Source organism: Beta vulgaris, chromosome 9 (assembly GCF_026745355.1).
Source record: "Beta vulgaris subsp. vulgaris cultivar EL10 chromosome 9, EL10.2, whole genome shotgun sequence".
Taxonomy (NCBI): domain Eukaryota; kingdom Viridiplantae; phylum Streptophyta; class Magnoliopsida; order Caryophyllales; family Amaranthaceae; genus Beta; species Beta vulgaris.
The window spans coordinates 15,619,967-15,633,862 of NC_079210.1; the positions used below are offsets into that span (position 1 = coordinate 15,619,967).

At 40.7% G+C, this 13,896-nt stretch overlaps 2 protein-coding genes and 1 non-coding gene across 3 annotated transcripts; 1 reads left to right on the forward strand and 2 right to left on the reverse strand.

Annotated features, from left to right (window-relative positions):
• Positions 1-7,555: 7,555 nt before the first annotated feature.
• Positions 7,556-8,260, reverse strand: LOC130590162 (uncharacterized). Its single transcript, XM_057392176.1, has 2 exons — positions 8,012-8,260; positions 7,556-7,948 (listed from the first exon to the last, which is right to left on the reverse strand). The coding sequence occupies exons 1-2, from the start codon at positions 8,258-8,260 to the stop codon at positions 7,556-7,558; spliced, it is 642 nt and encodes a 213-aa protein (XP_057248159.1).
• Positions 8,261-10,568: 2,308 nt separating this feature from the next.
• Positions 10,569-11,189, reverse strand: LOC104903173 (DNA damage-inducible protein 1-like). Its single transcript, XM_010691171.3, has one exon. The coding sequence runs from the start codon at positions 11,187-11,189 to the stop codon at positions 10,569-10,571; it is 621 nt and encodes a 206-aa protein (XP_010689473.2).
• A 1,087-nt stretch (positions 11,190-12,276) lies between these two features.
• Positions 12,277-12,383, forward strand: LOC125493943 (small nucleolar RNA R71). Its single transcript, XR_007270266.1, has one exon. It is a non-coding gene; the product is annotated as a small nucleolar RNA R71 (small nucleolar RNA).
• The last annotated feature ends 1,513 nt before the right edge of the window (positions 12,384-13,896 follow it).

A 13,896-nucleotide genomic window follows, 5' to 3' on the forward strand; every position in this document is an offset into this window, starting at 1 on the left:
CTACATGTTATATAGAATGAATATGACAATTTCGAGGAGTGTCCATGGTGCGGGATGTCACGTTACAAGCGTAAAGGGGGCGGAGATACGGAAGGGCCCCCAGTTAAGGTGTTGTGGTATCTTCCAATAATACTTAGATTCAAGCTGTTGTTTTTCATAAAAAAATGGATGCAAAAAGTCTGAGGTACCATGTAGATCGGAGTAAGAAAGATAGTTTGTTGAAGCATCTAGCAGATTCTCATGAGTGGAAGAGTATTAATAGGTGAAGGTAATTAAATGATTTCGTTTATCCTCTATCTTTAAGTTATTAGTTTCCCAGATATATTGATCAAAATTTTAAGAAATATTTTTTGAATATGTTTTTGAATTTAGTGTGCGAAACAACATGACAGGGTTGCTTGCGGCTATTATGTGATGAGGTTTATGTACGATATAATTTCTTCTTGCACGGAATTTGATGATCTAGAGAAGGTTTGAAACATTTTATCCCCTTACAAATTATGACTTGGTTTTCTCCTAATTAGCCCTTTACTTGCACAACCACTAGTACAGAAATAACGATTTGAGTCGGACCTGGGACCACCATTTGCGTCGGACATCGGTTTGACGGCACAGGTCTCGACGCAAATGATAAAGACACGATCTGTGTCGGATTAGACTACGACGGATATTATAGTCTATAATTGCGTCGGACACTAAGCAACGTCCGACATACATGATCTCCAAGCAACACCCATCAGCACCCATATGTGTCGGATTCTTGGCCATGTGGTAGGCGTGTCGCGCACCTAACAAAAGTAAATTCCTAACTAACCTCCTAACTATGTAGCAGGGCAAGTCAGGGTCGAATCCACAGGGACAAACAGTATCAAACACTAGGTATCTTGACTCAATCTAACTAAACAAGTGACAAACGATGATGGAAAGGATGTTGAACTAAGACTAATGCTAAACTATGGCAATTACTAGAAACACACAAGGTATATCAATTAATTAAAACATATAGAATTAAGCATCACCACTAGCATGACAATACATGAATAATTTTCATCCCAATAAACATAATCAACGATTCAAGAGGAGTAATGCACCCTATAACTACCAAAGACCTCCCCCGAGTACCAATGGCTACTCTAAACAAGCAATCAAACCTACTCCCGTGGAATCAGGCAAGAAAGAGATATTAAGCATAGCATCACAATTAAATTCCTAGCAATCCTATCTACTTATTCCCATAGAGATATTCATGCCATTGATTGAATCAACAAAACCATCTTGATTCAATTCCCATTGAAAACAAGATATATGGAGTCAAATCAAAATCATCTATCCCTAGTATGATAATGAGCATAAGAACAATTCAATCAAACACGAATAATTGATCACATAAACTTGGGATTAATGGAGGAATTCATGTATTAATTATTACTAGGGTTTAACTTAACCCTAGATTAATAGACTACTCACACATAATTGAAATAGCAAAACAAATAATAAATAAATTGAAAGACATAATAATAATAAAGGAAAAGAAGAGATTAGGAAAACTTATTCTTTACTTGAAGGAATCAAACTTGTAGAATTCAAGGTTCAATAATGGAGTTTTCTCTCAAAAGCTCTCTAAAAAGTAATACTCTATTCTCTAATAATGAAAAAGTACCCAAAAGTATGTTTTATAAAACCTAATATATCGTTTACATAAACTAAGAAAAAAAATAAGTAAAAGTCGCGGATTAAACCGAGCAGCAGCACGCACGGTCGAGCGACATTCTGCACGGGCGTGCATCAACATGCACGGGCAAGCAGAAAGTTGCTTGGGCGTGCGTGCAAAACAGAAGCTTTTGGTCGATTTTGTTACGCTTCTGCATGGGCAAGCGAGATCTCGCTTGGGCGTGCGCCTTGGTGCGTGGGTAAGCGAGATCTTGCTTGGGCGTGCACCTTGGAGCGTGGGCAAGCGGACTTCTGCTTGGTCCCGCAAAGAGGATAATCTTTGAAATCATCTGATATGGATGCAAAGCCACTTGTTAATCATGAGCCTATTAACTTGGAAATGGATACTTTAGGGTTTCAAATCAAGAACAAGAATCAAGTCTTAGCTTGTGTGCTAACATGGAACCTTGAAGTTAGCGTGGAAGGAAGTGAAGAGAAGTCCTAGTCCTATTAGGATTACTCTTAGCTTGCTACATAGAATCCTAGTTCTATTAGGATTGCTATGTTTATTTTTATTGTTTTATGTTTAAAGTAGTTAAAAAGATAGAGTTGTTAAAAAGATAAACATGTGACTTGTACATGTTATCTTTATTGTTCTAGTTGCGCCTGATTCGACCCAAATTTACCCGACTTACAAGATCGTAATCGAACAAATATCAAACGAACTCTTATCTTTACGAAATTTTAACATAATAAACTAGACAAGATGTATTCCAGTTTAGAATCAAAAATCTTCAAAAAATTCGAAATATGCTTGGAGTTAGAGTCGTTCAAAAATCACCTTAAATCTCCGCGAAACTGCCAGGAATTTTCGTCTAATGTCGAGGGCTGTTGCGGCTTCGTCTCTAGTCCAAATTCAATGAAATTTTAACACAACACTTTCATATATGTCTACTTTGTGTCCACCAATTTTCACGTCAAAATTCCTCTTCTAGCTCTGATACCACTTGATATGATTATTGAACTATGAAGTCTAATAATCAAGTTAATACTTCCAAGAATTCGAACAAACACTTAGAACTCGAACCAAGATATGAATTTATTCAAGAACACTCCTGAACCTTGAATAAAGACTCTTAAACACCCTTAAAATCACTCCTGAAATTAAGTTGTTTAACACTAAGAACTAATCACTCCTGAAAAGTTATTAATGGTTTTCAATTGCAAGCATACAAGCACACAATTAAAGAAGAAAGAAAATACTCTAAAAATCTGTCTAAGTTTATTGAAGAATTCGAACCCCTTTATATAGGGTACAACCTATGCTACTTTAACTAGGAAAACACAAACTTATCCTACTCCTACTTGAATTAGACTCCTAATTAGACTCCTAAAGATAACATGTACAAGTCACATGTTTATCTTTTTAACAACTCTATCTTTTTAACTACTTGAAACATAAAACAATGAAGATAAACATAGCAATCCTAATAGAACTAGGATTCTATGTAGCAAGCTAGGAGTAATCCTAATAGGACTAGGACTTCTCTTCACTTCCTTCCACGCTAACTTCAAGGTTCCATGTTAGCACACAAGCTAAGACTTGATTCTTGTTCTTGATTTGAAACCCTAAAGTATCCATTTCCAAGTTAATAGGCTCATGATTAACAAGTGGCTTTGCATCCATATCATCATCATTCCTTTGACTCCAAAAGCACTCAAACTCATCTTCTTGCATCCGGAAACCGCCATCTAGACCATCTACGAACCATAGAGCTCCTTCTAGTCACAATCGGCCTCAATAACCTGAAAATCACATGAAAACCCGAAAGTGTCTCGAAATAACACAATGGTTCAGAAGAGTGCCCAAACCATGCAATTAGACCTAATATGCACTAAAATCTTCATGAAAATGAGACTTAATACCTACCTATATGCAACTAAAAACCGACTTATCAAACTCCCCCAAGCTAAACTAATGCTTGTCCTCAAGCATCCCAACATGAAACATAGGGAAAAGTAAGATAAAAACTCTTCAAGCACACACACAACACGGTTTTCAAATCAATTTGCAAATGTGAAAATAAAACCATGGAGAGAATAAACACAAAACTATTCAATCTAAATCCTAGATCTCATAATTGTGACTTGACAACCAATATTACCACTTTGCTCCCCTAAGCTTGTCTTGACTATACATGGTAACCCTCACTCTAGTCGTGCACACCACTCATGTGTATAAAAGGGTCAAATAGTCGCTCAAGGCTCCATTCCATTGACTATATCCTACCATAAGCTTGCACATCTTCTCAATGTCCACCGCTATGGGACTATGTTACATGCAAAGAATCATGAGGACTTTATATGGGTTGTAATCAAGGCTTAAGGTATGGGTGCGGAAAGTTCTAGGAAAGTGGTGCTCAAAGGGGAAGGTGAAGCTCCTTTTTTTTTTCAAACACCATTCACAACAATTACCAATCCTCACACACACATTTTACTTTTACTTCATTTTCTCTTTCTCATTAGCTACTTCATAACTCCTCAATTACAAACTCCTATTTCCTTTTATTACGCACTAAAGACATAAATCACAATCTTTTGATTTTTTTTTTTTCAATAAGGATTTAACAAATTATCTACAAGAGGAAATCGATAGGAGTTTAAAAGGAAGTAGCTATGAGGAGTTGAACTCAATACAATCAACATCACAAACACCACAAAATGTCTTTAATGTCACATTATAACTTCATCAACATAGCTTCACAATCCCCTTAGGTAGGACAAGGTAAAGGGCTAAAGATGTAGTTAATCAAGAGAAACAGACTAGGCTTAGAGGGGTGACAAAAGGGAAATAATCAATGTGGGTGGCATTTGGTTATGTAGCTCAGAAATAACAGATGCCTCAATCATATTCAATGCACAAACAAGTCAATGCGGCCTCAAGGAGTATCAATGCAAGTTCTAGAGAATAGTAGTCAGGGAAGAGCATCACACATGAAAAGAAAGACTAAAAAGATATTAGTCTATTAGGCTCAAAATGACCTCACTAGGTATATATATTTGGCTAACAAGTATAGTCAAGTCTCCCTTGGGAGGATCAAACCATTCAAATCACAATGAGCAAGGAGAGATCAAAAACAGTTCAGAGTTATTCAAATCATGCTTAGACTTCACATAGAAACGAGCATAGAAACAGACTTAGTGTGTACCATCAGCATAGATCGATTCTACATGCAACCTAGAATGCAACTAAATGATGAAACTATATACAAAAAGAAAAAATAAAAATGCCTAAATAATGAGTATATACAGATGATATGGTAAATCCCTCCCCCAAGCTAAATGACACAATGTCCTCAATGTGCAAGAAGGAAAAACATGCAAGGAGAAGGGGTAGAGAAAACTCATGGATCAGGAGGAGCATCATGCATGGTGTGATCACTGGAGCTGCCCGGCGTTCAGCCTTGGGAGATGTGCCATGCGCGAAGATCGCGAAGTAGCTCGAGAACATCACCAAAGGTGGCTTGGAAAGCTTGGTGCTGAGAAGTCAGCACATCTACAGAGCGCTGCATAGCAGCTACAGAATCAGAGTGAGACTGATGAAGCAGCGGAACCTCTGTACGAAGGCTCCCAATATCCCCACGAAGCGCCTCAAGCTGGTGAGCATAAGGGAGGACAGGAGGGTCGTCAACCTGAGTCGACGATTTGGGAGCATGGCTAGGCTCCCCGCTCTGGTCCTCAGCAGGGACCCAAGAGAATCAGGAGCAAAAAGCCAGTTCACCGGGTTGTAGATGACTGTGCGCTCCGGGTTTGGAAGGTAGGTATAAGGGCGTTGCCCAACCTTCCAAACATACCCCTCCGCAGTGACGTCAGTGCCAATCCAGCCCATGGTTTGGAATGCCTTCAGATCAAGGCGTGTGCTACCTGGGATCACCTGATGACCTGCCAAATCAAGACCAAAGGAAGAAGCAATAATAGAGATCATACCACCAATAGCAATATCACCACGAGATCGAGTGACCTCATCCAAATGGTCCATGAGCCACATAGCAGGGTTCAGAAAACTAGCCCCATCCACAAGACACCACACAATGTAAAGCTCACGCGAAGTGACAACCCCAGCACTATCGCCCCGGGCAAAGATGGTCAATCACAGGAATCGGTGTGCGGTGCGCAGGCCGGGGCTAACAACCCCAGAGGCCTTAGCACACTGCGGATAGTAAACTGCTTGACCGGCTATGAGATTCCAAAAGGCGTTATCGTCATATTGCTCAGAGCGACCGGAATGAGGGCCGTGAGAGCCCTCGGTAGGCCAACCAAAAATAGCATTGAGTTGGTTGCGATTTAGGTGGCGGGACTCGTTCATGAGTTGGAAGGTGATGGAATGAGGGTTTTTGGTGTTGGAACGTACGACCTCTAGTGTAGATAGGAATTCGAGGGTGATGCGTTTGTAGAAGAGGGCATGCATGTTCAGGAATTGGTGCCAACCTACAGAGTAGAAAAGTTGTTGGAGGTCACCATCGATGCCTAGTTCAGTGGCTATGTTAGGGTCGTAGAAACGAGTGGGGCGGAGGCGACGACCACTAAGGATACGAAATCGCTCAAGGTGAGCCTCACATGTGAATTGTATTCCTAGGGTGTCCAAGGGAGGTGGGTTAATGGCGGGTGGTGGGGGTGGTTCACGGGCATTACGGAGGTGGGAAGAGGAAGTGCGTCGGGAGGGGTTCGCTCTAGATTATTTAGGAGACATAATGATCACAAAGAGACAATCACAATAGCACAACACAATCACCCAAGGGGAGTTCCAACCAAATAATCCACAAATCAAAACAACAAACCAACACAACAAGGTCTAATATTAAGCAAGAAATCGATAAAGTATAGACAACAAGCAAGTAATCAACCCAAAAAATAATGCCAATCAAAGAGTGCAATGAATTTCAAAGAGAAAAATCAAAAACACTAAAAGATGGAGAAGAGAGTGGAAAGATTATACCAAACTTGACGTGGGTGTCTAATACCCGCAATGAATCCGTTCTTGACTTTAACAAACCTTAGAATTGCTTCATTGCTATCCAAATTGCTTCAATTTCGAGCCACAACAAAACCCCCAATGTGATTTTAGAGTTAGGGTTTTCAGAATTTTGTGTGAGAGAGAGGGGAAAAAGAAAGAGGGAGAGGAAAAAGGGTCCGGCGGAGAGACGCCGGTGAGTAGGAACGACCTGCGAGGGAGAACGGCGAGGGCCGCCGGAAAGTATGGGGGAAAGGGGAGTGTTTGGGAAGGTGCTAGAGTGAGAGAGTGAGTTAGGAGAAGTGAGGGGGGTTCGAAAATTTTTGAGAGGGAATGAAAGAGGAAGGCCCGTGAAAACGGGTTTAATGATGGTTGGCGTCAGGTCGCACGGGCGTGCAGACCTACGCAAAAAGGGTCCCAAAGCTTCTGTGTCTAGCGCACGGTCGAGCAGATTTCTGCTCGGTCGTGCTTCCTTACGCTCGGGCGTGTGCCTTTTGAATCGGGCGTGCAGATCTGCCAAAAGAAATGGCCAAACTCTCTGTTTCGATGGCACGGTCGAGCGAAAAATTGCTCGGGCGTGCGCTTTTGTGCTCGGTCGTGGACCAGGTCGCTCGGACGTGCACGCTGGGCGAAGGGAGTTCACAACCCATTTTTGTCAACTGCACGACCGAGTGAATTCTCGCTCGGGCGTGTGACCTGCTAGCAGACGATCATTAGCACCATTAAAAAAAAACTTATGCTCCTTCACCATTTTTTTTCTTTTTTTTTTTTTTTTTTTGTAAGATTAACGAAAAAGAAAAAATGAAATAGAAAATAGAATAGAAAACATGGAAAATTGGGTTGCCTCCCAATAAGCGCTAGTTTTTAAGGTCATTAGCTCGACCTCCTCAAGTATCACTCAGGTGAAGGGATGGAGAGTATGATGTCAACTCTCTCAGCAATGGGATCTCCAGCTTGGTAATGCTTCAATCTGTGGCCATTGACTTTGAAAGTGTCACCTTGCCGGTTCCAAAGCTCCACTGAACCATAAGGAAAAACCTTACAAACCTTGAAGGGACCGGACCACCGCGAACGAAGCTTACCAGGAAATAGCTTCAGTCGAGAATTAAAAAGAAGAACCAAATCCCCTTCCTTGAACTCTCTGCGCACTATTCCTTTGTCATGCCATCGCTTAGTTTTCTCCTTGTACAATCTAGAACTCTCATAAGCATCAAGACGAAGCTCATCAAGCTCAGCAAGTTGAAGGAGTCTCTTCTCACCCACCGTTTGAGAGTTGAAATTGAGGCTCTAAATAGCCCAGAATGCACGATGCTCTAACTCAACAGGGAGATGACAAGCTTTCCCATAAACAAGACGATAGGGGGTGGTACCTATAGGGGTCTTGAATGTTGTCCTGTAAGCCCATAATGCATCATCAAGTTTAGCAGCCCAATCTTTTCGCGTTCTCGCAACCGTCTTTTCCAGGATAATTTTGATCTCACGGTTAGAAACCTCCACTTGGCCACTAGTTTGGGGATGATATGAAAGTCCCACTCTATGATGCACACCATACTTCTTGAGCATAGCTTCAAATTTGTTCTCAGAAATGCTTACCTCCATCACTAATCAAAACCCGTGGAATGCCAAACGAGGAAAGATAGTTTTCTTGAAAATCTACTAACCACCGAGCATCATTAGTGGGAGAAGCAAGATCCTCCACCCATTTGGAGACATAATCCACAGCAACGAGAATGTACTTGTTCCCATAAGAGGAAGGGAACGGACCCATGAAATCTACACCCCACACATCAAACATCTCCACTTCAAGAATAGTGTTGAGAGGCATCTCATTCCGACGAGAAAGATTTCCCGTCTTTGACAGCGATCACAAGAATGCACATAATGATGAACATCCTTGAACAAAGTAGGCCAATAAAACCACATTGAAGAATTTTCGCTGCAGTTTTATTAGTACTAGCATGGCCTCCACAAGGTAAATCATGACAATGAGATATAATAGGGATACCTCATTTCCAGGAATACACCTTCTAATCACCCCATCCGCACAAGACTTGTAAAGGAAAGGATCATCCCAAAATACTCCTCACATCTTAAAGAATTTCTTCTTTTGTTGAGATGAATACCATGAGGAATAATGTCACTAGCCAAATAGTTGGCTATATCAGCATACCATGGGATCTCTGCAGTTGCTAGAGCTAGAAGTTTCTCATCAGGAAAAGTATCATCAATTGGTAGAGCCTTGTCACCTTCATCATCAATGACAATTCGGGAAAGGTGATCTGCAACAACATTCTCAGAACCCTTCTTGTCTCGAATCTCCAAGTCAAACTCTTGTAACAACAAAATCCACCGAATCAAATAGGGCTTAGCATCTTTCTTGCTCATCAAATACTTAAGGGATGCATGATCAGTATGAATTATCACCTTTGACCCCACCGGATAAGACCGAAATTTCTCCATCGCATATACCACTGCTAACAGCTCCTTCTCAGTTGTGGCATAGTTCATCTGGGCCGGAGTAAGAGTCTTGCTTGTATAGTAGATGGCATGAAGTTTACCATCCTCCCTCTGACCCAATACTGCTCCCACTGTGTAGTCACTAGCATCGCACATAATCTCGAAAGGGAGATTCTAGTCAGGCGATTGAATTATAGGAGCAAAATAAGGCAGCTTTTAACCTGTGAAAAGCCTCAGTACAAGCATCATTAAACACAAAGGGGACATCTTTGCCTAAAAGCTCAGTTAGAGGTCGAGCAATTTTTGAAAAATCTTTTATGAAGCGGCGGTAGAATCCCGCATGACCAAGAAAACTCCTTACTTCTTTGACAGAGTTAGGAGGTGGTAAACGCTCAATGACCTCTATTTTTTCTTTGTCGACTTCAATGCCCCGATGAGAAACAATATGACCCAGAACGACTCCTTGTTGCACCATAAAAAGACATTTTTTCCGTTGAGAATCAAGTTAACTTCTTTGCATCTATGGAGCACCTTTTGTAAATTAGCAAGGCAAATATCAAAAGATGTTCCATAGACAGAGAAGTCATCCATAAACACTTCCACAGAGTTCTCAATAAGACTGGAGAAAATTGCCATCATGCAACGCTGAAAAGTGGCAGGAGCATTACATAAACCAAATGGCATCCTTCGATATGCAAAGGTGCCATAAGGACATGTAAAAGTAGTCTTTTCCTGGTCACTTGGATGAATAGGAATTTGGAAAAAACCAGAGTATCCATCCAACCAACAGAAAAAAGAATATTTTGCCAATCTTTCCAACATCTGATCAATGAAGGGGAGGGGAAAATGATCTTTTCGGGTGGCCTTATTTAATCTCCTATAATAAATACACATGCGCCACCCGGTCACAGTTCGAGTAGGAACTTGCTCACCTTTATCATTCTTGACAACGGTCATACCTCCTTTCTTAGGGACTACTTGAACATGGTAGATTATACCTGCATCAAGCAATTTAAGAACCTCTTTGTTGACTACTTCCATCATATTTGGATTAAGTCGTCGTTGAGATTCTATAGAAGAATCATGTTCGTCCTCAAGAATGATTTTATGCATACAAAATGAAGGATTAATACCCTTAATATCATCAATGGTGTACCCAATGACATTCTTATAGTTCCTTAAAAACAACAATATTTTTCAATTTGAATGTCATCAAGCTCAGCATTAACAATAATAGGTATGTATCATTGGGACCCATGAATACATATTTCAAAGTAGAGGGGAGAGGTTTAAGTTCTACCTTAGGAGGCGTAATACTCTCCTTAGTTTCCTCTGAATGCAACAACTCCGTGAGAGGCTTTTCATATTCATTTGCTCGTGTCTCCTCTAGAAGTATCTTGTATTCCCTAGTCTCCCAATCTTCCTCATCAGCACTACCCATCAAGATCGTTTATAGCGAATCATCAAGTTGCAGATTAAAAGCCTCGGCTTCTATCACCTCATCAAGAGCATCCACTCTATAAACAGTTTCTCCCATAGAAGGAGAAGTCATGGAGTTTGTGAGTGTGTACTCCATCTTCTCATCACCTACTTCAAAGGTGATCTTACCCTTCTTCATGTCAATAATGGCTCCAGCAGTGGCCAAAAAGGGTCTCCCAAGAATAATGGGAACTTGTGCATCCTCCTTCATCTCCATAACGACAAAATCACAGGGAATAAAAAATTTACCCACCCGAAGAGGAACATCTTGAAGGATACCAAGTGAAAACTTTACTGTCCTGTCAGCTAGTTGTAGAGAGATGCGTGTGGGTTTTAGTTCGCCCATGTTGAGTTTCTTGCAGATAGAGAGAGGCATGAGACTAACACTAGCCCCAAGATCACACAAAGCATTCTTGATAGCAATGTTTCCAAGCTTGACAGGAATGGAATAGCTGCCCGGATCTCCTAGCTTTTCTGGAAGCTTATTCTGCAAAATAGCACTACACTCAACAGTTAGTGAAACAGTGACATTTTCTTCAATTTTTCGTTTGTTAGAGAGCGTGTCTTTCAAAAACTTAGCGTAGGAAGGCATCTAAGATATGGCATCCAAGAAGGGTATGTTGATGTGTAGCTTCTTCAGGATGTCAAGGAACTTCCCATATTTCTTTTCAAGTTTTGCCTGTGCCAATCTTTGAGGGAACGGAACAGGTGGCTTGTATGGTTCCATAGGGATGACAGTGGGTTCCTCCTTCTCAGTCTTCTTAGCTTCATCTTCCAAGCCCGTCTTCCCTTGAACTTCCTCACTCAACTCTATAACCTCTTTTTCAGTGTTCTTTTGCTCAGTGACCTTCCTTGTAGTCTCTTGCAGTTCTTTACCGATCCTCAATGGAATGGCATTGATGTGCCCCTTAGGATTTGGTTCGGTTTGCCCAGGAAGTTGGCCTGAAGGTTTAGAGAGGTGGCTTATTTGTTGGGCTAGTTGGGTCATCTAACTCTCCATTAATTTATTATGAGAAGTGATTTGTTGGAGAAAGTTGTTGAAGAATTCATTCTGCTTGGCTTGGTATTCAACTTGCTTAGCCTGAGAGGAAGCTAAATTCTCCATGATAGTCTCAAGGTTGGGTCGAGAGGATGATGATGAAGGGTTAAATGGTGGTCTTTGTTGGAAACCAGGTGGCTGGTAGTAGTTGGTGTGTGGAGGTTGAGGTTGGTTATTTTTGTAGGAGAAATTTGGGTGATGCTTCCAACCTGGGTTAAATGTGTTTGAGTATGGGTTATTTTGTGGCCTTGTGTTTGTGTTAAGGAGGGCATTGACATGCTCAGTTCCCGCTCCCATATTATTATATTGACACTCAGTAAAGGAGTGACCTTGCACTTTACAAATCTCACAAATAGGCGCTACTGGTCCGCTACTCAACTGGCCAACTTTAGCTGCCAAAACTTGCACAGTGTTAGTTAAAGTAGCAATAGCATCAACCTCATACTTACCTCCCTTTTTAGGGGCTCCACGAGATATACTCCAGTCATTCAGGTAATTGTTGGCAGCCATATCATCCAACAATGTCTTCGCGGCTTCTGGAGTTTTTGCCATGAAAGTACCGCCAGATGCGGCATCAATAGAACTTCGAACTTCATGCTTCAGACCATTGTAGAATGTCTGAATCAGCAACCACTTAGGAATGCCGTGGTGTGGACATTGCCTTTGCAACGCCTTGTATCTCTGCCATGCTTCATAAAGAGACTCCAATTCATGTTGTTGAAAGCCAGATATCTCGTTTCTGAACTTGGAAGTTCTCATAGGAGGGAAGAACTTGTAAAGAAAAGCCTTCTTTAGTTCTGGCCATGTGGCAGTCTTCCTCACTTCTTCTTCTTTAAACCATTCCTTTGCTTCGTCCCTGAGAGAAAAAGGAAAAGCACAATACCGAATTAAATCATCAGAAACATTAGTTAATTTCAAAGTATTGCATTTTTTTAAAAAATTAGCCAAATGACCAGTAGGGCTCTCTTTGGGTGTTCCCGCATAGGAATCCTGTGAGATAAACTGGATGAATTGTGGCTTGAGCTCGAGATGATTGGCAGCGGTTGTCGGTCTGGTTATGGTGGTGGTGGTCTCATCGGGCATAGCATATTCCCGTAGAGACTTTGGTGGTGCTTCGTCGCCCATTGGTGGTTCTTGTTGTTGTTTTCTTCTTCGACCTTCTAATCTCCTTGTTGTAGCTTCGATCTCGCGATCAAGAGTAATCAGATCTTGTGAACCCTTGCTACGAGTGCGCATGCAACAAAAAAAAGACTGAAAGAAAAGAGATCACACAGCAAATAGAGTGACAATGATCGAACAAAGACAGTTTAGCTAAATCCATCACAGATAAACTAATCTAATATCGTTAGTCCCCGGCAACGGCGCCAAAATTTGGTAGGCGTTTCGCGCACCTAACAAAAGTAATTTCCTAACTAACCTCCTAACTATGTAGCAGGGCAAGTCAGGGTCGAATCCACAGGGACAAACAGTATCAAACACTAGGTATCTTGACTCAATCTAACTAAACAAGTGACAAACGATGATGAAAAGGATGTTAAACTAAGACTAATGCTAAATTATGACAATTACTAAAAACACACAAGGTATAGTCAATTAATTAAAACATCTAGAATTAAGCATCGCCACTAGCATGACAATACATGAATAATTTCCATCCCAATAAACATAATCAACGATTCAAGAGGAGTAATGCTCCCTATAACTACCAACGATCTCTCCCGAGTACCAATGGCTACTCTAAACAAGCAATCAAACCTACTCCCGTGGAATCATGCAAGAAAGAGACATTAAGCATAACATCACAATGAAATTCCTAGCAATCCTATCTACTTATTCCCATAGAGATATTCATGCCATTGATTGAATCAACAAAACCATCTTGATTCAATTCCCATTGAAAACAAGATATATGGAGTCAAATCAAAATCATCTATCCCTAGAATGATAATGAGCATAAGAACAATTCAATCAAACAAGAATAATTGATCACATAAACTTGGGATTAATGGAGGAATTCATGTATTAATCATTGCTAGGGTTTAACTTAACCCTAGATTAATAGACTACTCACACATAATTGAAATAGCAAAACAAATAATAAATAAATAGAAAAACTTATTCTTTACTTGAAGGAATCAAACTTGTAGAATTCAAGGTTCAATAATGGAGTTTTCTCTCAAAAGCTCTCTAAAAAGTAATACTCTATTCTCTAATAATGAAAAAGTACCCAAAAGTATGTTTTATAAAACCTAATATATCG